Source organism: Netta rufina (genome assembly GCF_964035555.1).
Source record: "Netta rufina genome assembly, chromosome: 2".
NCBI classification, from domain to species: Eukaryota; Metazoa; Chordata; class Aves; order Anseriformes; family Anatidae; genus Netta; species Netta rufina.
The window spans coordinates 104,560,522-104,582,293 of NC_140124.1; the positions used below are offsets into that span (position 1 = coordinate 104,560,522).

Genomic DNA, 21,772 nt, shown 5'->3' on the forward strand with positions numbered 1-21,772 from the left:
TGGAAAAGACGGAATACTTCTAATAGACGAACTAGGGAAGACCATCCAGCTTAAACAGAAAAAGAAAAAGAAAAAAGAAAAAAGAAAAAAAAAAAGAAAAAAATCAATCAAGTGGTACTTCCTCATACAACACATACTTAAACTGCAGGACTCACAGCTGTAACTGAAAGTTCACTCAGGTTGCGAAGGGAAAAAAAAAAAGAGAGATAAATTCCTGAAAAAAAAATCACTGAAATTATTAAGTTATTAAATACAGAAATACTACTTGAGGTCAAAAAATACCTCAGCCATAAATCCATGGAGACTAGGAGAATAAATGGAGGAAAGAGAGGCAATATTACTATGTGATTGCCCCACTCTTAAACTGTTTTTCCAGTGCCACTACTGGCCATCGTCAGAGATGAGATTCAGTGCTAAATTAATCCATGAACTGAGCTCATATTCTTCTGGTATTATCGAGCTGTGCAAATCAATTGGAGGTAAATTATCTAAGATTCTGTGCATGAACCCTTTCCTTCTGCACAGAAAGTTATGCTGGTGCAGCCTACTGTTCAGCAAGCCTTTTAAAGATATTATTATTAAGAAAAAAAAAAAACACAATATGAAAATGAATCACAGTGATTATTGAAAAGACCTACTGTTCGCAGCTTAATAGCATCCAGAGAACTGTCACTTATCTGAAAAAGATTTTGCTTATTTCAAGTTTTGTGCCAATCTCTAACCTACACAAGTTTTCCCACCCCCAAGAAAATCCATAAAAGTGCTCAGCGACCTCCCAGATATAAATTTAACACGGAGAAACGGTTCACTGGTTTTGTTTTTCAGTTGGAAGTATTTGGGATTTCGATATTAATATCACTGCGTAACCGGAAGTTCAGCTGCACGAACACTGTGCTAATTGCGAACCCGCAATGCATTTAGGTCCCCATATACGCAAATGTTAAAGCATATAGACAATATAGGATTTTAGGATGACCTTTGTTTTTCTTGGAACATTCTACGTCTTGCTAGGCTTTCATTCACTGGGGAGAAGAATCACAACTTGCTCTGTAGAACATATGGTCATTTGTAGGACAAGCACCAAATTTAATCTTATTTCTTAACCTTATTTCTGAAACAAAAAAAAAAACACCATAAATTCTTTGCAGTTTGGATAGCTGATTTTCAGACACGTTTAGAGCCACCTTTGTCTACTGACACGATTTTGAATCCATCAGATTTTCTCATTATCATTTCAGACTTATGTATTCCCTGACTAATTATTCTTTTTGTCCATAATATACCCACATTCTTGTTTGTTAGTTATATTTTTTAGTTTACTATTATTGCAATCTAGAAGGAAAGTCGGCAGATGATAACAGAAAAAAATGTTACTTCTGGAAGTGGAAAAATAAAAGCTCTGCTCTTGAATTGGAAGTATGTTAACCAAAATACAACAGTCCATTCTTCCCAAAAAGGACAGGCAACAATGGCATCATGAAAAGGAAGCAGAGACTAAAGCCCAAGTTAAGGGACATCTGTCTGCCAGAAAGAAAATTCTCACCCCAATGTTTAAGGCTACCAAAACCTGCTGGGAAACAACAGTCTTCTGCAGCATCTGCTAGGAACCTGGTAATTGATGACATGGTTTCAGGAACAAGTGGAAATATTTGACCTCTTCGTCTCTCCAATGACAAAATAAATGACCATGCATTCATAGCTTAATTTTGTTATCGTTATTATTTACATTTGCCTTCTGCCTTTTCTTTTTGCCTCTGGTTGTACACTCCTCAAGGCACCCAGCTTGCACCCAAGGTGGACCCGCCTGACAACCCAGAGCTGCTACTCGTGGCCAGCTTCAGCTTCGTAGGTTGGCTGCAGAGGGAAATGAGGATACGCTTCTCCCTATTTTACTTAACCATTCTTTGCCTTTTCTTGTTTTTCCTACCTGACAGTTCTTAAATTTGATATTATTTAGCTGATATGAAAGAAAGTATGTGGGTGTATGTTAAGAAAAGAATGATCTGCACAGCTCTGTCACTTAACATCCTATGGAAGTGAGGGTGGACGTGATCAAAAAGCATTCACCAAATTAACGGAGAGAAGAGGGCTTGCATATCCTTAGCCTATTTTATCCTGCTAAACACTTTCGCAGTTCAAAACAGTGGGATAATTATTTGCATTAAAATATGTTTAAGTCCTACTGACAGCAATAAGAAAACTGAAATGGAATGAATTGGCAGAAGTGTCAGAGAACGTTTACTTTTAAAAGATTTAAAAGGCAAAGTTCATCTCTAATGTCGACATAACAGATAAAAATTCCAATATTCTTCTTGCCTAAGGATAAATATCCTTTCAAAACATCCAACATAGGTTTTTAAAACAAATACTAGCAGATTAATTACAAGAGTGCACTTTAAACCAACCAAAATTAATCTACTGATTTAAAGCAAGAAAGCATAATCTCCATGCTTCAAATGATAGCTGGCATGCTTACAACCAGATGTAGCTCTGTTCCAAGAAATTACTGCAAGACTTTCCAAAGTAGAAGACAGTATAAACTTGAGACTGTGTTGTACAAATTACATCTTCCTTCTGCCTCCTTTTTAAGAGAAGGTCCTAGAACTTGACTAAAACACTTGAATTGGATCGTTTAGCTACAGAAAAGCAAATGAAATTAAATAGGTGGCAGAACAAAAAATACAAGCAGATTATGGAAACTTTCAGCATAAACTGCAAATGTGCACTGTTCTTGCCCTAAAACTGCTTTAGAGCCCCATTTACACTTTTTGTAGAGCTGCTTCAATACTTTAGGGGGGGGAGGGGAGGGGAGATGTCCATAATACTTGCAAGTTTTCAATTTATTTACTTAATTTTAGGGAAGGTACACACAGAATCTTCTGTTCATACTGTTGAGCTTGTTCTCCATTCCTCAGCTCAGGTTGCTACGTTCCTCAAACAAAATATCCCGTCTGTTGGTGTAGTCTATATTGACAATAAAAAGATAATCCACTGCTGACAATAAGTACAAGCAATGGATTAAGCTATGGAAGTGATGAAAAAAAAGAATTTGCAAAGGTCTAAGCTGGCAATGCTCAACGCTGTTCTAGAAACTCCAGTTAGAATTGCATCACATGGTGAAGAAAGGGCACGCAGCTCAGATTTATGGCTGTCGGGCTAATGAACACTCACTTCTTTGAACCTCTAAACAATGACACTATTATTGAGTAGGTGATATCCTCTGGTCCATAGGTCTCTGCTGGCTTTGGTGATGATATGCATACATACAATGATTTATCTCTGGCGTACTTTTTTTTTTTTTTTTTTTTTTTTTTAATATTATGGCCACTGAAGTAGAAAGAAAGATTCTCCCTGGCTACTAAACACATTATTTTTATAAAGCACTCAAAAATGGCAAAAGTAGTGCATCAACCAGCCATCTTTGGCTTAAGACATTAAAAGAATTAATTGATAGTGAGGACAATTGTTCCACGTATTCTGCTATGTTTACCTTTTCCCTGGCTGTGATGGAAAATTTGTTTTAATGTAGTTTATAAATAATGATAATTTATTAAATATTTTACTGCCCTTCCTCTGCAAACTGCCACTTGTGAAAGTATGAAATGTCATCATCCTCAGACTAATGGGATAGTGTGTCTTCATTAAGACTGTGGTTACCGTTCGTGGGTATTTACATTTAGTTTCACTATAATTCAGTTTTATCTACACTCGAGGGAACAAACAAATGAAGTTCTTGCAAAGGTTTTAAAATGCATGTTAAGTCTTAGTAAACCAAATACTAATTTGTAATTAGATCTTCTAGAGATTTCAATGCCAATCAACCTGAGTGCTGAAAACTGAAAGAATTTCCTTCCTGTTTCTTCCCTGAAGGAAGACAAGGAATCAAGATCAATCTGTGATCCCAGGCAGGCTGTTCATCTCCTTCAGGCACCAGATGAGCCAACAACGTTACTCCTTCAGCTGCTCTTCAGCATCTCACTGTCTGAGGTAGAGAAGGACTGCTGCCACCTGCACAGCTTACGAAAGACACCTAGGCAGCAGCCAAGAGTTTGGGATTGAATACAAAACAGCAACCACACCTGTAAATAAATCAGGAAGCTTCACAGACCTGGGGCTAGTTTAAAGACAATGATCAGACTAACTTATCACTTCCACTTTTCCTCAACTTAAAATTAGGGTACACACTGAAAAATACCTGATGAACAAAAATATTCTAAAGCTCATAAATAATCCTGTAATATATTTTTGGTTCCGCAATGAAAATCAGTCACTCCTACTTAAAATGATAATTCAAGTTATTAGTCTTCCAGTTGCCATCAAATCAAATATCCAAATTTAGAAGTAAAAATATTTTTATCCTTCTAAAGTGCTATGGAAGTATATAAAGTTTCTGGCTAAAATTGTAACAGAAAAGACAGAATGTGAAATTTATTATTATTAGTTTACAGTATTAGACTGGATGCTGGCTTGGCTTTCAAAAAGCCCCCAACTAATTTGAATTCATAGGTACAGAATGTGGAGTAAGAAAAGTCACTAATTTTGGAGACAAGAGAAGTTTTAGTTAGCAGTAATAATGAATGACAATGTTTCCAGTTTCACAGTGAAAGCCTCTGTGTTGTGTGGTGATAATAAGTAAGGCAGGTTGGGTGAAGCATGAATCCAACCCCACTACCTGGGAAATCAGATTCACGATGTAAAATAGCAAACACTCGATTTGGTGTTGCTATGATGATGTAATATTGAATATTAACACTACTGTTGATTCATAAGCAGCATTGTTCTTAACACTTTCTCAAATCATTCTTAACTCTTTCTCAAATAAGTCTTTTCAGACTGAAATTCATTATTTTACATTGAAAGCTATGCAAAAATATATTCTAAAGAAAGCATACACATGGGAAAGGTGAACATCTTCTGTGTATTTTGTCTTAAAAATACTGAGATAGCAAGACCTAGAATCACTGACTCCAATACCTACTTCTTTTTATTTTTCCTGCATACTGCAGCTCATTTGTGATTATGCATGAGACTTCCCATGGCTCTCAGTCTCAGCATTTCTGCTGTTAACCATCTGGGGCCTAAGCAGATCTCCAGCTCTTTTCCAGGGACACATTTTTTTTTCATTTACTTCTCTTTGGTATAAGTTGTTAACAGTTGTGGTTCAGTGACTTTGGAACAAGGGGAGAAAGAACTATGTTCTGTACTTTTATTAAACAGAGTGGTCTTTTGCTAAAGCAAAAACCTTACTTTATTTTTATGCTTGATTATAAGAATTCCTTCATCCTAAAGCAAGCACATCCTCCCTCCTGCCCCCTAAAACAAAGCCTGTATTTTAAGCAAGAAATCCTGAGCCTCATGGAAGAGCTATAATTTTCACAAACCACTTCCATTTTAAGCCTCAATTGTGTTTTCAGTATTTTCTGAGTATTTATTAAAGAATTAAAATAAAATTATGGTAGATTTTAATACTTTTGATGTTTCATAATATATTATCTATTCAAGAAAGGTTTTGTTTGTTTGTTTGATTTTCAACATTGCCCTATACTCATTTGCAATACAATCCACATTCTAGTTTTGAAACTACATGGTTAAAATAATACCTAATTATTTCTGAAAGCACTACTGGATGGACTGATCCATTAACAGCAAACTTAATCCTTAGAGAGAATGCGAACAACGTAACATATAACACTGAAGCCTACTCTTGATCTCAGGTATGTAATGTTTACAATTTTGTACTTTAACATTGACTAGTCAGAACATTAGGGCCATGGCTTGCCGATTTAATGAAAACCAGACACGCTTACACAAAATCTGTATGCAAACAGGTATTTCATGCTGAGGGAAAGGTATCACTGGGCATCAGTAGAATCTGCTCTTAACATGACAAGAGCTCAACTTCAGTATCTGCTGTTAATTAATCATTAGTGCATAGCATAAAAACAAGTGCTCCCACAACAAAGAAATTTCATCTCTTGCATAATTGCTACTTCTCCCCAATATTCACTACTTTTCAGTATCAGTCCTCTTGACAATATCAATCTGTGTGTGACAACTATGAGTTGCCAACAACTCCATGAGCATCTGTAGTATTTTCAGCTGTCCTTCTTTGACAGTTTTCTTCATTAGTTTTTGAAGTGTTTTTAATTCAGGGTAGTAATAATGTTGTTGGACCTATACAATTTGATCAGCATCCAGCACTCTAGATCCTTTCCAAGTTTGCGAAAACAAGAACAAATGAAGAACAACCAGTGCGCATCTTCGACCAAGATAAAAGGCAAATGTCAATGTTTAAACGTTGACTTGATTCTTAAAAGTTAATTTTGACTTGAAACTATAGTAATAATAAGCATTATGATTACAGGTAATTATAAAAATTTGTGGCTGTTCATCTTACCCCAAATGCTAAACGAAGCCCTAAAGTAAAAATTGAGACAGAAAGAAAAATCAAATCAAGCCATTTCTAGCAATATTCACTGTATTCTCTCTTTTATGATATTTTTATGTAAAACTTGGTATCTTTTCATACTCCTGAGAAACATGGAAATACTGCAAGTAATTTGAAAACCAAAGAATGTTAGATGATGTTGTTTTGTAACTCCTTTGGGCTACATCAAGGACATATTACAGGGAAACCTAAACACGTTGTGGCCAAATAGGATATTAAAGTCACAGCATTAACTGCACAACCCGAGGAAGTTTAACCATATATGAACCCTACTTATCATGTTTTTCATCTTTTATTTAACTATTTATTTAGCATAAAGATTTTCTGGAGCTCAGCGATATACTTCCCTTCAGCAAGATCTCCAGTTACTCCAAACACCAAGACACATGCTGTGTAAACCAGCAATCACCAGGCAAAAGTGGAATTTGAGTACTATGTCTAAGAAGAACTTGAAATGCCTAACAGAAGTCTACATAACTTCCAATTCTGACCATACATAATTTTTTCTTTCTTGTGTTTTTACATTACAAACATGAAGTCCTGATTTTTACAAAGAAAATGTGGAGGAAAATTAAAGTCATGAAACTGAACTCAAACTGCCATATCTGAAAATGCAGAGCAAACCACAGACCAGATTAATCTAAAGCACTTTCCCTGTCAATGCCTACATTAACATTTCACTTTTGAAAGCTGAATTAAAGAGCTTGCCTGATTGATAAAATAGCCTTACAAATTATTTTTAAAACCAGCATTCTAAAATCAGCACAAGGGACTACATTTGCACAATTTTGTGTTTTATAAAGGTTTAACAAAATACTTTTCCTCCCTAATAACATTCTCAGCAAAGAAAAATGAGTCTTTTGAGAAGTCTCCCCTCTCCCCAATAACTGGATGAAGTGTTTGCATGTTCTCTATTAAGCAAATGATTCACGTTTACTGGTGACTAGTTTGTGCAGGCAAACACTTGACTACACTCTTGGGCTGTAGCTAATTGACTACCTGCTGTATACAGACACACAACTGTTCACATGAGCCTGATCTGAGAGGTATATTATGAAAAACAATTTGACTAAATCTGGGAGGAAGACAAAGGGTAAAGGAATTACGTACCAAGCAGATTTGTCGCGCCCACAAAATTCAAATACTTTAATAAAGACAACTGAACGTGGGTAAACACATGCTTACATAATACACCATGTTTTTCCACAGCTACTAGCATAATATGCCCTTAATATGTTCACTCTGTTTCACAAAGGACAAAATAAATCCCCATCAATAAAGGATTAAAAATGGCGCAGGTCAATTCCTGTTAACTTTAGCAAATATCAATCAACACTTTGCCAAAAATAATAAAAAATCCTTTCCGATATGCTGTGCATGCTTCCATTTCAGTTTTAAAGCTTTTCTGCAGACTCCGTCCTGGAATATAGTGCTAAGATAATGTCTAAAGTAGCCATCGGAAGAAAATTTATCTTGATTCCTTTCATGACTTCAAGGAAGAAACTACAATGGACACGTAACTTATTCACATTAATTCACTTAAAAAACAAACAAGCAAGCCTCAAGTATTATTTATATAATTAGACCGCATCAGTCACCCAGGCATTTTTGGGGGTAAAAATTGTATTATATTATAATTAAAATTATATTTTATTACTTTTAACAAAACTAATGAAAGGCAACACAAGAATCATAAAAGAAATCAAGAAACTTTTGTTTGTTTTTTTTTTTTTTTAATAGCAATTAGGTAAGTTATCAAGGTAGCATAACTAAACCAAATTAAGGACTAGTTTTTAAAAAGTAAGTAAAACTATTTGGGGGGCAATCTACAGATCCTTAAAGCAATGTTAAAATGACGTATAGAGAAAATGTGTTTTAAAATTTTTACCACTAAGAACATAAGATGAGTGGCTTGCATTTTGTAGAGAGCTATATAATTAAAAAAACCAACAAACAAAAACCCAAAATACAGATCTCAGTACAAATGCCAATCCCATCCTCACTTAAGTTCTTGGAATTTTCAGTCATAATTTTTAATTAGAATATGATTTCACCCACAGGAAATCAGTATTTTCAAATCCATTTATTTCAAAGGACAATTTTCACAATTAAATGTATATTAGTTAATTTGTATGCAATTTAAGTATGCATATCCAAGCATATCCAATATGTCACAAATATATTTAAATTAGTGTCTCATGAGTGTTGGCCATATTGTACCATCAGTGAAGTTTTTGCATATTATGAGGGATCTCTCTGTAAAGAGTCATGGTGCAGTGCACTCATTTTACCACATTTTGCATGCAATTTATTTAAAATACATCTGAAACTAAAATACATTGATTTCTAAGACAAAGATTACACAACTAACATTATCCAAAAAAATAACACATCTGTAATTCATATTGCAACAATAGGGGCTGCTGTCTTAAACTGCTCACTACCATCCATACTGCTAAAAATCCTAAAATTACCTCTTCCCTCATTCAGATGAAGAAGGGTCACATTTGTCACGTTTTAGAATGTGCCAAAATTTATCCCAGAGGCAATACCTAAGCACTGCTTAAGTCAGCATTTTTTGGTTTAGATCTGCTTTTAAATACAGATGATAGAATAGCAAGCCTTGAGTGAACACTATTAAATACTTTATTAGTTTCTCTGGTTCAGAAGGCCTTATTCCATACATCAGGTATTAATTAGAGAATCAGTAATGCTTGACACGGGATGCACTGATTACTATCCAAGTATTTATTTTTATATCTGTCCTTATCCCAAAATACAAAATGGGTCAAAAGTTATTTCAGCTGGAAACATAAATTTACTTTAAGTTATCATTGACTTAAACTGGAGTGGAATCAAGCCCTGAAGCACAATAGCACTTTTTTTTTTTTTTTTTAAATCTGTCTTGCTCACACATCTTCATGGAGAAAAACAATATTCTAAACCAAGAGACACTAAAAAAAAAAAACAACTATGTATTTTACAATTACTAAACCTATGAATTGGGAAGAGAAGAAAACAGAAATAGACAAAAGTGGTACATAAAATATATTTACTTCTAAAACAACATTAGATTTGTCTTCCCTTTTTAAGCTTGCAAAAGCTATTTTTTTCTACTAGGACTATTATTTGACACTATTTCAAATAATGTGATAGATTTATCGGAAATCCTACTTAATTAAAAAGCAGAGTTATTAATTTTTATTTTTTTAAACAAAAATGGACTTTGGAATCAAGATTTCAAATGAATTATTGCTTGCTTCATAGTCCCTGGGGCCCCATTCTTTTTCTCCTCCAAGAAGAATAAGCTTTTCCCCTCCAAAACTATCAAACTGTGACTTAAGTTTTCCCAGATACAGACAACTTCTGCGAAAAAGGAGAATTTTTGTAAAAAATAATAATAATGAATATTTCTCCAACCCTATGGAAAGCCTGCTTCAGTTTTCTTACCCCCCCAAGAGCTTAGAAAAACAGATGTACTACAGAGAATGACAAAAAAATATATGCAACTAGTTATTTTACCCAAACAGATAACAAACAAATTTGTTTCACCCAACAGAAATTGAAGGAAAGACATAATATGAGCAACAAATGCCTGAGAACTGAAATACCTGCATAAGACAAACAATTCATGTCAAATTTGATTTCCAGTTCTAAAAAGAGTTTCTCATTTTCACCAACTTACATCTACCAATTGAGCAATTATGCCATATGTGGGTGTACCTTACAGTCGTTTTCTTAACATCTGCATTCTGTGTTAAATTCTAACTGTACAAGATGTCTGATATTTTTTCTTTATCTTGAACCTTCAAAGTGGTAGCTTTACCAGAGGCAAAACCACACACCAGAGAATATGAGTCATATAATAAAGAAACGGCTCTTCCCCTTCTCCCTCTTCCACCCTGAAGCTATAATAACCTAAAGACACTCTATTGTAAATGGCTTCTTTGGTAATATTGATAGCATGAAGAACTCATAATCATTTAGCCAATGAAGGAAGATATTTATAGTCCTTATTGTATCCATAACGAATTGTTATTCATATATACTGATTATATATATATATATAAGATTCTAAATCCAATTCCAAATTGTTCAACTGCAAAAATATTTTAAAATAATATTCATTATGTCCTTGCAGTTGCTTTCATGTCATGCATAAAACATCAATCATACTACAGATGTTTCTATAAATAATAATGTAAAAAGATAAAAATAATCAAAAGTAAGATGCCTGTGCGAGTTAATCCAAATGGTATCTCTAAGCTGAGTACCAAAGAGTAACCTCCACATAGAAATCCCTAATTTTCATATGGTTCCTCATCAAACGATGGCTCACACTCACAAACAACTAAACCACTGCTAAGGCCAACTACAATAAACAGATAAGGAAGCAAACCACCTTACTCAACCACTGCTTATGGGAGTTTCCACTCTGAAGTGCAGTAAGTATGGTAAATGCTACTGGGGCCACTCCATCCTTTTAAATCCTTTTCTGCAGGTAAACTGTAACTCCTCAGACTGACATCCTGCATTTAATTCCATGCAGGAAAACAACTTGCAACAGAGTCTTATTTCAAGCTTCAGTATGTTGTAACTGTATCAGAAATTTTAAAGAGAAGAACTAAATACAGAAGCAGCATTTACAAACATCAGCAAATAAATCAGTAACAACAAAACCAAGCAACACTAAAACAGGTGCAACCACCACAGTCCTGTAAGAAAGTTAACCCAGTGGTAATTCTGGCTTGAGCTCTTCTCATGACCATCATCCAAAAAGTCAAACAACAACAACAACAACAAAAAAGCAACATTTCAGCAAATGAAAGTGAATTGATGTGTTCCCCCTTAAAGCAGAATAAAGCAGTGGTTTCTAGTCTTACCTGTGTATAGTCAAAGTCAGAAAGAGGAGCTATACTCTTGATGTAGTCCATTCGAAATTGGTTTTCTGGGTTGGCCAATGGAACTGGGGGTATTAAAGTGCTCATAGCTGAAACTATAGTCTAGAATTGGATAAAACAAAAACAAATGCATTAATCTGGATAAATCTAAGATGCAGGATCAATAGAAGCTAATCCAATCTGATCAGCAAAATGGGATTTCTCTCTGCTCAGTCTTAGAGAGCACAATCCTTATCATTTCCAGCACACCCAAGCATTGAAGAACAGTATAAAGTGTGTTCTTACCACAATCGCATCTTTAACATTTTTCCGAATATCCAGTATTTTCTGTTTCTTTTCTCTGCATTAAAACAGAAATATTAACGCTTTGATTTCTTTCTTCCAAAGCAGCTCAGTCAGTTGCATTTATTTATTTATTTTTTTCACTGATCGCTTGTTTATCTGCTTCTCAGTCATTAAAACATACTAACTGAAAACAATAGCAAGACAAATATGTCTCACCACTCATCCCTTTCCTCACACGGTATGAAGAGCAATCCACGTTCATCTCTATTTTGGTTTTTGTTTTTATAATCAGACAGTGATAGCCACATCTGCAAAGTCCCCCCCCCCCCCCGATGAAACTAGAAGTCATTCTTTCATTCCTACAGCATGCTGCAGATATGCTCGAAATTAATAACATCTAGGTGAAAGTCAGCAGATACCTAAAATTAACGCTATAGATTAATAACGATTTCCGGGAAAGAGTTCTTGAGAGAGAAGATGATGTAGCCTCAGAAATCAGGAGGATTTCTAACAAACGTGCAGAATCAGTTTCAGTTTTACACTCAGCCCAGTACCGGAAAAACAGCAGCCACTGTCATCCTGAGTGTGACTTGACATGTATTTTTGTATCACGGACAGATGCAATATTTAGTTATTTGCTTCTATGCAAAAAGTAGTCGCCATGTTGTTGCTACACAGGGGCCTGTCAAGCGCTGCAGTAGCAACAGTGTGAAATACAGTAAAGGGGCCAGGAGGAGAAAATGCAAACAGACAACAGCAGCAATTTCCTTATTCTCGCTCCCCTTTCCCCCCTCCCTCCCCCGAAACGCAGTGCCCAGCCACCAAAAGGCGGAGGATGCCAGGAGAAATTTCCTGAGCCTGAACCTGCTTGGAGCATGCAAGGCAAGAAGCGGCCACGACGCCAGCGCGAGCCTTACTCTGAATTAAAGCCGTTGACATGCAGGATCCGCATCTGTTTCACAATCGTGCTTTTCCCTGACTCACCAGCCCCTGGAAGAGAAGGGAGGGAAGGGAGAGCATTAGGAGACGAGGCTCGGGATGGCCTTTTTGTTGTGATTATGATGATCAGGGTTTATTTTGGTTGTTTTCGCCCGCGGGAGCATCTCCCACCTCCGGCGCCGTTTCCCCGCGGTCGCATCCGTGGCTCCAGCCCCGACCCCGACCCCGGTCCCGATCCGGGCTGGCTTTGGGGCTGCTTTTGGGGTTGAGGTGGCAGCACCCCACTTCTCCACGGCCCCCATCCTTTTTTATTTTTTATTTTTTATTTGGGGAGGGGGGGGGGGGGGGCTCGCTCGGCCGCCCCCCCACCCCCCCCCCTTGCCCCCGTCCCCGCCGCCTTACCCAGCAGGAGCAAGCGGTGCGTCGCTTTGTAAGCCAGCCGCTCCTTCTGCAACTGCTTCTCTATTTTTTTGTTGGCTTCTCGCTGCGCTTTCTCATCGATACGCTGGTCCTCCGTTTTGCTGTTGCCCAAACACCCCATAGCCGCTGCCGGGGAGGGATGTCACAGCGCCGGGCTTTTTGCGCAGCGGGTTATTTACAGAGGGGAAGGGGAGGGAAAAAGGGGGTAGGGGGGTGAGGGGTTGGGGAGGGGGGGGGAGCAGGGAGGGAGGGAGGGAGGGAGGCGTCGAAGACCAGGCTCTAAAATCCCGATATCCCTGCGGCGGTTTCTCTTCGCTCCTGGCCCCCGCCTCGCTCCGGTAAAATGGTCTCTGGCCGCCCTCTGATCAAAGCAGGAGTTTGCCCGCTGCCCTCCCCGGAGGAGATGCGGGGAGCAGCCGGCGGAGGTGGCCGTGGCCGTGCCCGAGCAGGGAGGGGGCGGGGGGGGGGGTGGGCAGCGATCCGCCGGCGAACATGCAAGGGCGGCGAGGCAGCGCAGGGCTCCTCCTGGAAACCAGCCCTGCTGCCGCTCTCCTCGCTCCCTCCCCGCCGCGCACACAATCCCTATGCTGCTCGCTCTCTCTCTCTCTCTCTCTCCTCTCCGAAGGGCTATTTTTGTCTCTCCAACTCAGCACTGCCTCTCGCTGCCAGACCAGGAAACGGGCAGGCTGCAAGCCCTGCGCGCAGGGCGGGCAGAGCACAGCAGGGACCAGCCGGACCCCGACACCTGGGGGGGAGGCTCCGAGCCCTCAGCCCCCTCACCCACCGCCGCCGTCCCCAAGCCCCGGCCCCGGGGCCGAGGTCCTCGCCCGCCCTCCTGCCGGCCCTGCTGCCGCCAAAACCTGGCGCTGGCACCCGCTGGACGCAGCCTTTCGGCCTTCCTCCTCCTCCTCCTCTTCCTCCTCCTCCTCCTCCATCCCCCCCCGTGGTCCTGCCCCGAAGCCTGTGGGGCCCGGTGGCGTGGAGCCCACGCAGCTGTGGAGGTGGAGGAAAGGCGCGGCCCCCCCCTTCCTTCAGCTGTCACAGGCAGGTTTTGGGGTCCCCCCCCAGCCTTAAATATTCCCAACCCCATCAGCTGAACGGGGAAGCGAAGCTGTCCCAACAGCCCGCAGTGCTGTTTAGCCCGAAACACCATTACATCCCACCACCCATCTCTGAAGCCCACGGTCCGTTCGTCGCTTCGTTTACCTCCATTTTAGGTCTGGAGGTGAAACACCAAACCGGACAAAATTATTGGTGCCCCTACTTGATTCACATCTCCCGCCTTGCAGGCTGGCATCTTGGTGCAAAATCATGGCTTTGGCCTCTTCCTAAAGCTCCTAAAGGACACGTTCCCATTCACCGAGCCGCAAAACCACCAAAAGGATGGACACACAACCTCTGACCCCTCAGCGATGTTTTCACCCCTTACTTCCAAATATTATTATCTGCCCAGGCTTCTGAAGCTGGATTAGTAAAAAAAAATAAGTAAATATTTTGATAGCTATGTACATGTGAAACCTTGGTTGGTTCTGACTAAAATCAGAGAGATGCCCTCAATAAAACGAAATATCCTTTTTTTATCTAAAAAAGCCTGAGCTGGCCGTGTCCAGAAGAGCCTAGATGTCACAGACTGGAGGACGGAGGGTGATTAATTGCTCTCCCTCGGGCAGGAAGTGCTGGATCTGAGCTCAAGGAAGAGGAACTGGTGCTGCCTGCCGTGGAAGCGCGCCGTGGGGAGGTGAAATGGGCAGGAGCCAGAAGACAAGCGGGTACTGCTCTGGTACCCGTGGCTGCAGCTTTTCGGAGAGACACTACGGGATTCAAGTGCCAGACACGTGTTTTGGTGGTGCTGCTTGATCTAGATCATGGGAACCATTTTATTTTCCTCCTTATATAGGCAGTGTGTGTATGAGGAGAAAAGTATGGGTACAAAGTCACAGGATCTGTCAGGCCAAAATACACATTTTTTTAGCATCAATCCATTTTTTAAGACAGAATGCTTTTTTTCCTATTTTGTGTCTGGAAAGCGCAAAAACTTCCTCTGACACAGGTAGGTTTAGAAGCACTGTTCAGGACCACTGCTGGTTTTTGAGGCTGTCAGGCATGGGATACAGGATGAGCAGCTCTGGTGAAGAGCAGTCACACTTGCTCTGGGCTCCAAGCTGAACGGGCTTTGCTGGAAATCATCTGCTGGATGTTCATTGCTCTTTACCATCAGGAGCCAAAAGTTGGGATGCACAAGATGTGTGTATCCTTTTTCATTTCCTATGAAAATACTTCAGTTTGAGACCTATGTCCCAAATCTGGCTAGTGTTGCTTGACCCCAGGAGCTAAATCTGCCTTGTTTTTTTGCCCTCCCCTCCTCAGCGGTTTTGTTCCTGCATATACTAACATGGGGATTTTGGGTGCAGGTTTGTTCCCAGCTTCGATGAGGCTCAGTGCCAATAAATAGGATTTGTCAGGATCCTGGAATATCCTGCTTTTACCTTTCTCCAAAAGAGGGAAAGTGTTTCTCATTTCCTCTCTCCCCCTTGCAAACCCCATGACCCCTCTGGGTTTCTTCCTCCTGAGAAAAGATCACACAGTTCAAGAACGACATGCGTAAGTGACCTGTGTCCAGAAAGAACTTTTGCCTGTAATTATATTCCCAATCCTCCTATTCCCCTTCCCAAATGCTCCTTATCTCAGCACATTCAAAACTACAAAATCCTGGAAATAATAGTACACACAGGAGCAGCTCTCACCATCTTTGGACACAGACTTTTTTTTTTTTTTTCAGAGAGTAATCACAGCTACCCCATGCATATGTGAATCTTCTACACACAGACAAACCCAGACTGTGAGCCTGGTATTCAGACATATTTGTATCCAGACACAGTTCAGCCCACCTCTATAAATGGCTTCAGCAATGCTGCTTTACCAAACAAGCTTCTGGTACAAATCACACGTGAATAAAACCAAAATCCTGAGCAAGGAAAAGGAGATTCTCCTTGCTCTTCCCGGTCAGACAACATGGCAGCCTCCTTAAATTCCTGGTCCTCTTGAAAATGAGATACCTTTATTGCTCCTGCCCCATCAGATCAGCCAATAGACATATACGTACATATATTTCTATGTACACACATATAAATATAAACATAAATATGCACTCAGTGCATGTGTAAAAATCAGATTCAGCTTCTCCTGCTTCATGCTCGAACGTGGTGGTGTCCCACTGTGAAAGCAGGCAGTGAAGCGTGAGCCCTCCTGGAGGGAAACCAGAGCCACCTTCACATCCCCTCTCCTTTGCAAGTTGCCACCGCGGTGAGCCCCAGGCTGAGTGCTGGGGAGCCCGAGCCACGTGCGTGGAGGCAGTGTCTGTGTGCTCGAATGGAAGGAAACCGACAACCCAGCTGAGGCTGATCAAGGCAACAGCCACAACCAGCTGCCCCGAAGTCACAGAGTTGTTTCTCTTGCCCATTCTGTTTGGACAGAAGTGTCCATGGAGGGGGACAAAAACTCAGGAAGAATCAATAAGGAGCTCCTGCAGGAAGGGCTACAGAGACCCTGTTGCTCCTTGCTCCTCTTATTCACAGCAGGACTGATGCAGAGGTTTTTCTTGAAAACATTATGTAGAGGTGGAGAAGGGTTTTCTACAGAAACCCTGCAGACCCTTTGCAGACCATCTTGCCTTTACAACACCCCTCCTTTGGCTTTGGAGGTGTTTCTCAAAGACAATGCGAATGAAGAAATGGATGTAAATAAAAGCTTATGGGGAGGTAAGCAATGGGAGGACAGACTCTTCTTGCTTGTCACTCTTCCTGCCTCAGCTTTCACAGGTGTCCCTGAACTCTCACTCTCACTGTCCTCAAGTATGCACTAGGTGAGTAACACTGTGGTGATCTGCTTTTCCTCACTGACTTTTCTTTTTCATGCTTTGCACTGCACATTAGGATGTACAACTCACTAGTACTCATATTTTTTACTCCACCTCATCCTCAAACCATGGTCTGAAAAGAGAAAAATAAACTGGTATTTGCATAGGTATTCAAGAAAAATAATTCTCTCTGGTAATAAATTCTTGGTAATTTTGTCTCCCTGCAGATGTCAAATATTAACACAAAAGTACACACTCCCTGGAATGCTACATTTGGATTTTTTACGATACATGAACCAGGAACCAGAAAAATTATGACTCTGACTGTATGAAAAATACTGACTATGGATCTAGTAAGTACACAGCACGTGCTACACAGAGACGCAAATGTCATGCTACAAAACCCAACCTTTATCCTGGCATTTTTATAACTGTCACTTCGGAAAATTCCTTAAAACAATTACCCCCCCAAAAATAAATAAAATAAAATAAAATAAAATAAATATTAAAAGGGTCAGCCTCGGGAAGGGGCAGTTTCTCAGCTCCCTGACCCAGTTTTGGTGTCCCTGTTCCATGCCATGCTCCTTTACTTGGCAATGTCACCAGGTAACTGGCCTGACAAAGCCACTGACCCTCTGCTGCTCCTCTCGCCCAGCACCCAGCTCCTGTCTCCACGAGATGCTCAGGAGCACAGGTGAGTAACAGAAGGAAGAAAGCAGGTGAAGTGAGAGACTGTGGAGTAAAAGTAATAGGGTTTGAAGATGAAGAAGAGTTTTCCCGAGAAAAACTGCAGGCAACAGAAATAAGGACAGTAGCCTTTTGCCCCAAGTGAGCAGTTATGAAGGGGAGGATTAGCTCCAAGAAGCATGCTCGTGGGTCTGATGCTCCATGGAAGCCTGTAGAAAAGCATCAGGTGAAAAGCACCTTTGCAGCATGACCACGTTAAAGAAAGAGGACAATCCTCTTTCATTCAAGCGAGTCATTCCTCATCCAGGCTAGTTACTACTTGTCCTAACGCGCACGGAAACAGGGAAAGGGAAATTTCTGGTGTGGACATCCCAGTGAGCTCAGAGCTTGCATTCAGACACTTACTGGTAAGATAATGCATGTGTTTATTACTTGGCTTTTCAGACTAGAAATCCCTTTCTGTGAAGTCAGACCCGCATGGCAGCACTGCACTCACTTCCATCTGTCGGTACTGGAGGCAGAAGTTGCTGATTGAGACTAACTGGAATCCAGCAAGGGCCTAATAATGTATAACAGACTGAGCAAGCTTTTGTGGTTTAGATATGCTTACATATGACAATCAAATAATACTGTTAAACTCTGCAACACGGAAGCTTTTGCAAAGGCAAAAGGACAAGCTCTCATTTAATGAATTTGTGAGCCTCTATTACGGGATATACTACATGGTTAGCAAAACTGGAGACACTTTTATGACAGTATCCCCAGTTATGGGAAATTTCACTTGATTTGGCACCCCCCCCCAACCATTCCTAAACTGAATAAACCAAGTAATACATTCACATTTCAGTTCTAATCAGTTTTTCAAGGGTATCCTCAAGATTAAATAGATTTAAAGAAAGCCAAGCAAAATATGCTAATACCACCCTAATCTAGGAGGTAATTCATAAACAATTATAAGGAAATATGCTAGAATTATAACTGTAGTTGCTGCTTGAAAAAAAAAATAGAGGGAAAAATCTATATGGGAGACAGCCTGGATTCTCTGCAACATGCTGACTAACACCTTGCACAGCTGTAGTAATGAAGCTGACTTATTTATCTTCAGTTTATAAAGGATTTTGTATATGATATCAAATTTTGTATATAATAGTAAATGCTCAGGTCAGCTATTATGAGCTCCCTATTTGTCTAGCAGTGAAAAACTGGTGAAAAAATATCTGTTAAGACACTCAACATGTGCAATATGTGCCTTAACCTCACCTTTAACTCACATGCGTCAGCAAAACCCTGACAGTCACAGCATGCCTGACACCACTCCTGTTTATTAGACCACATTCTACGAAGCTAGGTAGTTTCTACATTTACCACAAACATATCTGATCTGTAAGTTAAGTGTGCTTGTATCATCCCCTTTCCTGATACAGAGATACACTTTAGTTTTTTGTTTTTTAGCTCTTCTGCTTGAGAAATTAAGTTCTAGCTATCCCAGCATATGGCTGATTTTCAAAAAACGAACTCTCTACATAGTTTCTACATGCTGAAACCTAATCAAAATGATGCTGTAAGTCTTCTGAATGCCTGATGGTGTCTGTCACCTGAAATTTTTTACGAATCAATATGATCCTCTCATACACCTACATTTACATGAGTCAAGTAAGTCTACAACTATTTTTTTAGTGAGTGCACATTAATGCGATTATGAGACTCAGAAGTACTGGTAAATTCATAGCAAGTAAGTCCATTTCCTAACCCTATTTAAGGATCCCAACATATTGCTCTATAGAAGAGTCATTGGTAAAAAATGGCTTCAGGAAATAATGTTAGCAAGATGTGTGAAGCCTCACACCCTGATCTGTGTCAATAAGTCCTGTTGCAGAAGTATAGCTTGTGTCTGACAGCATGAGTCTGAACTAGCAAACCTGGATGAAACACCACACTCACTGAATAAACACGCGACGTTTTTCTCCTTATCCATCCATCTTTTCTTACCCTATACATCTGCATGTAACACAGACTTGTTGAGTCATGCTCTGCCTAGACTTTTGTGGTATAGATCTTAGGTTTGTTATAGGTATTTTTGTGGTATATGTGTGTAAAGCAGACAATCTCTTGGATTTAGGAGCTATCACACGTTTGTTTGTAATTGAAGAGATGTGACTTGTTGACCCAAACGGTCCTTTCCAAAACGAGGTTTGTGTTGCAATTCAACTTCCATGCTTTCAAGACATGGATTTATTTATTTCTCTGGACAGCTGAAATAGTAGATAAGAAGACTAAGCAGACTGACTACTATTCTATTAGTATACCTATGCAGGGGAGGAGAAAAACAATTATAAATATAGTGTGACTATTTCCTGGGAAATAGGTCTACTTATTCTTCTATTCTTTTATTCACTTGTTCTATTCCCTGCTAGTCCCTAAATTACAAGGGTATTCTGGCGGAACCCTTATAGAACGAGTCAATGAAAGTCAAACCCATATAATTTTCCTGATGTATTTTTACTAAAAAGCAAAAGCTTTTTTTCAGCATGCTCTGGGTTGTTTGTGTAATATCAGTTAGAGTCTTTGGAGCAAATATTAGTTTATTTGTTTATTATTTAAAGATAAAGAGTATGGATGAAATCTCACAGGAAGTACATCAGGATCATTTTATTTGGAATGAAAGGTGACAAAAAATATTGGTGAATGCATGAAGGAGAAGGGGAAAAGTCGAGTGAACTTGCAGGCATTCTGGAACAGGTCACTTAAAAATATTAGGTTACTGAAGAATCTGTATTTTTCACATACTTTGGGAAACAAAGTTTGTTTTTAAATTAAAAATGCATAATGTGATAAAACTTCCTAAAATATGGCAACATTTTCTCTGGGTTTAAAGTCTCAGATAGATCAACATTGGTATCATATTTCCATGCCAATATGCATAATTTCAGACAGTTTTGTTTGTTTATTCATTATTTTTTAGGAGAATCATTCTAGCTTGGTGCCTTGCAACCTCCTTGGAATTGTAAAGCTTTGCTGATGTCCACATAATGTAGTGCAATGCTACGCTGACCTGTCACAGCAGTGTCTAAGGCTAGCAATAGTCCAAATGCAGAAGTAATGTGGTCTAGTCCAGATATCTCACCTCATACAGCTGTTCAGAAACCACACTATAAGTTTTAAAACTTCAAGAGGGTTTTTCAAAGTTCAGAGCTGCTTGAAGTTTTTAACAACTCAGAACAATGCTCCCCTAGCCTTAATTTTCATACACAGTATGCAAATACCTTCCAAGCCTGAAGCACTTAAAGGCATTTAAACCTACCTATATGCAAGTTCTTCCTGCTCAGAGCCAACTATAGCAACCTGTCACCTGCATCACTAAACACAATGGCAAGATGTGCTTCCATTTCTTTGCAGCCTGTTCTTCATAATAGGCAAGTCTTCAGGAACTGCATTTCTGATCCTGATGCAACAGCACAAAAGCTATTGTAGTAAGAAATGGCTTAACCTGTCAGCAACACTGTCAGCACAATTACCAACACTAATAAAGATACGATCACAATCTGCTAATAAAGGATCATTAGATACATTATGACTATTGTGTTCTTTTAGATAGATCTTTTACATGGACGCTAATTGAGAACGCTTGATTTAAATAAAAATAACCACTATAAATTTCCATTTACAAATCCGTTCTTAACCTTTAGACAGCTTAGGATACTGCCTGCTCATGTAGGGAAAACCAGCTATTAATAGGTTAGCCCTGCAAAACATTTACCAGAAATACAAACCAGTGTAATGCTCTGTGTACAAAGGAGACAGCTCGGAAGAATACACTTCAGGATGCTCTGTCTGAACATGTAAATGACTTATACTGAGCTGGCTTAAAACTTTTCTGTGTCATGCAAATTCTTGTGGTCCATACCACAACTAAGAGAGTTTGGTAATGGACATCTGTTTGATCAGAAAGATTCAATAATTACATCTGTAAAATACCCAGGCTCCCCAGGGCAGTGATCATGGCAACAAGTCTGCCAGAGTTCAAGAAGTGTTTGGACAATGCTCTCAGATGCATGGTCTGATTTTTGGGAGGTCCTGTGTGGAGCCAGGAGTTGGACTTGATGGTCTTTGCGGGCCCTTTCCAGCTTGGGATATTCTGTGGTTCTATGAAAGTGAAACCAAAAAAAACCAACAAAGGTAAAAATAAAAGAAATGGAGGCCCAGCAAATATTGTATAAGGTATTCCTCACACAGAGG

At 39.6% G+C, this 21,772-nt stretch overlaps 1 protein-coding gene across 2 annotated transcripts in view; it reads right to left on the reverse strand.

Annotated features, from left to right (window-relative positions):
* Positions 1-21,772, reverse strand: part of GNAL (G protein subunit alpha L) — a gene marked incomplete at its 5' end in the record, with an annotated part of 193,484 nt that overhangs the window by 107,918 nt on the left and 63,794 nt on the right. Inside the window, 4 exons of one of the 2 annotated variants that reach the window (XM_084281822.1) lie at positions 11,332-11,451; positions 11,635-11,689; positions 12,552-12,624; positions 12,976-13,180. In XM_084281822.1, coding sequence (XP_084137948.1) covers positions 11,332-11,451; positions 11,635-11,689; positions 12,552-12,624; positions 12,976-13,114 — 387 coding nt within the window. Of the gene's footprint in view, positions 1-11,331; positions 11,452-11,634; positions 11,690-12,551; positions 12,625-12,975; positions 13,181-21,772 lie in introns of those variants that run through there. The other variant, XM_084281821.1, reaches the window with a different exon arrangement.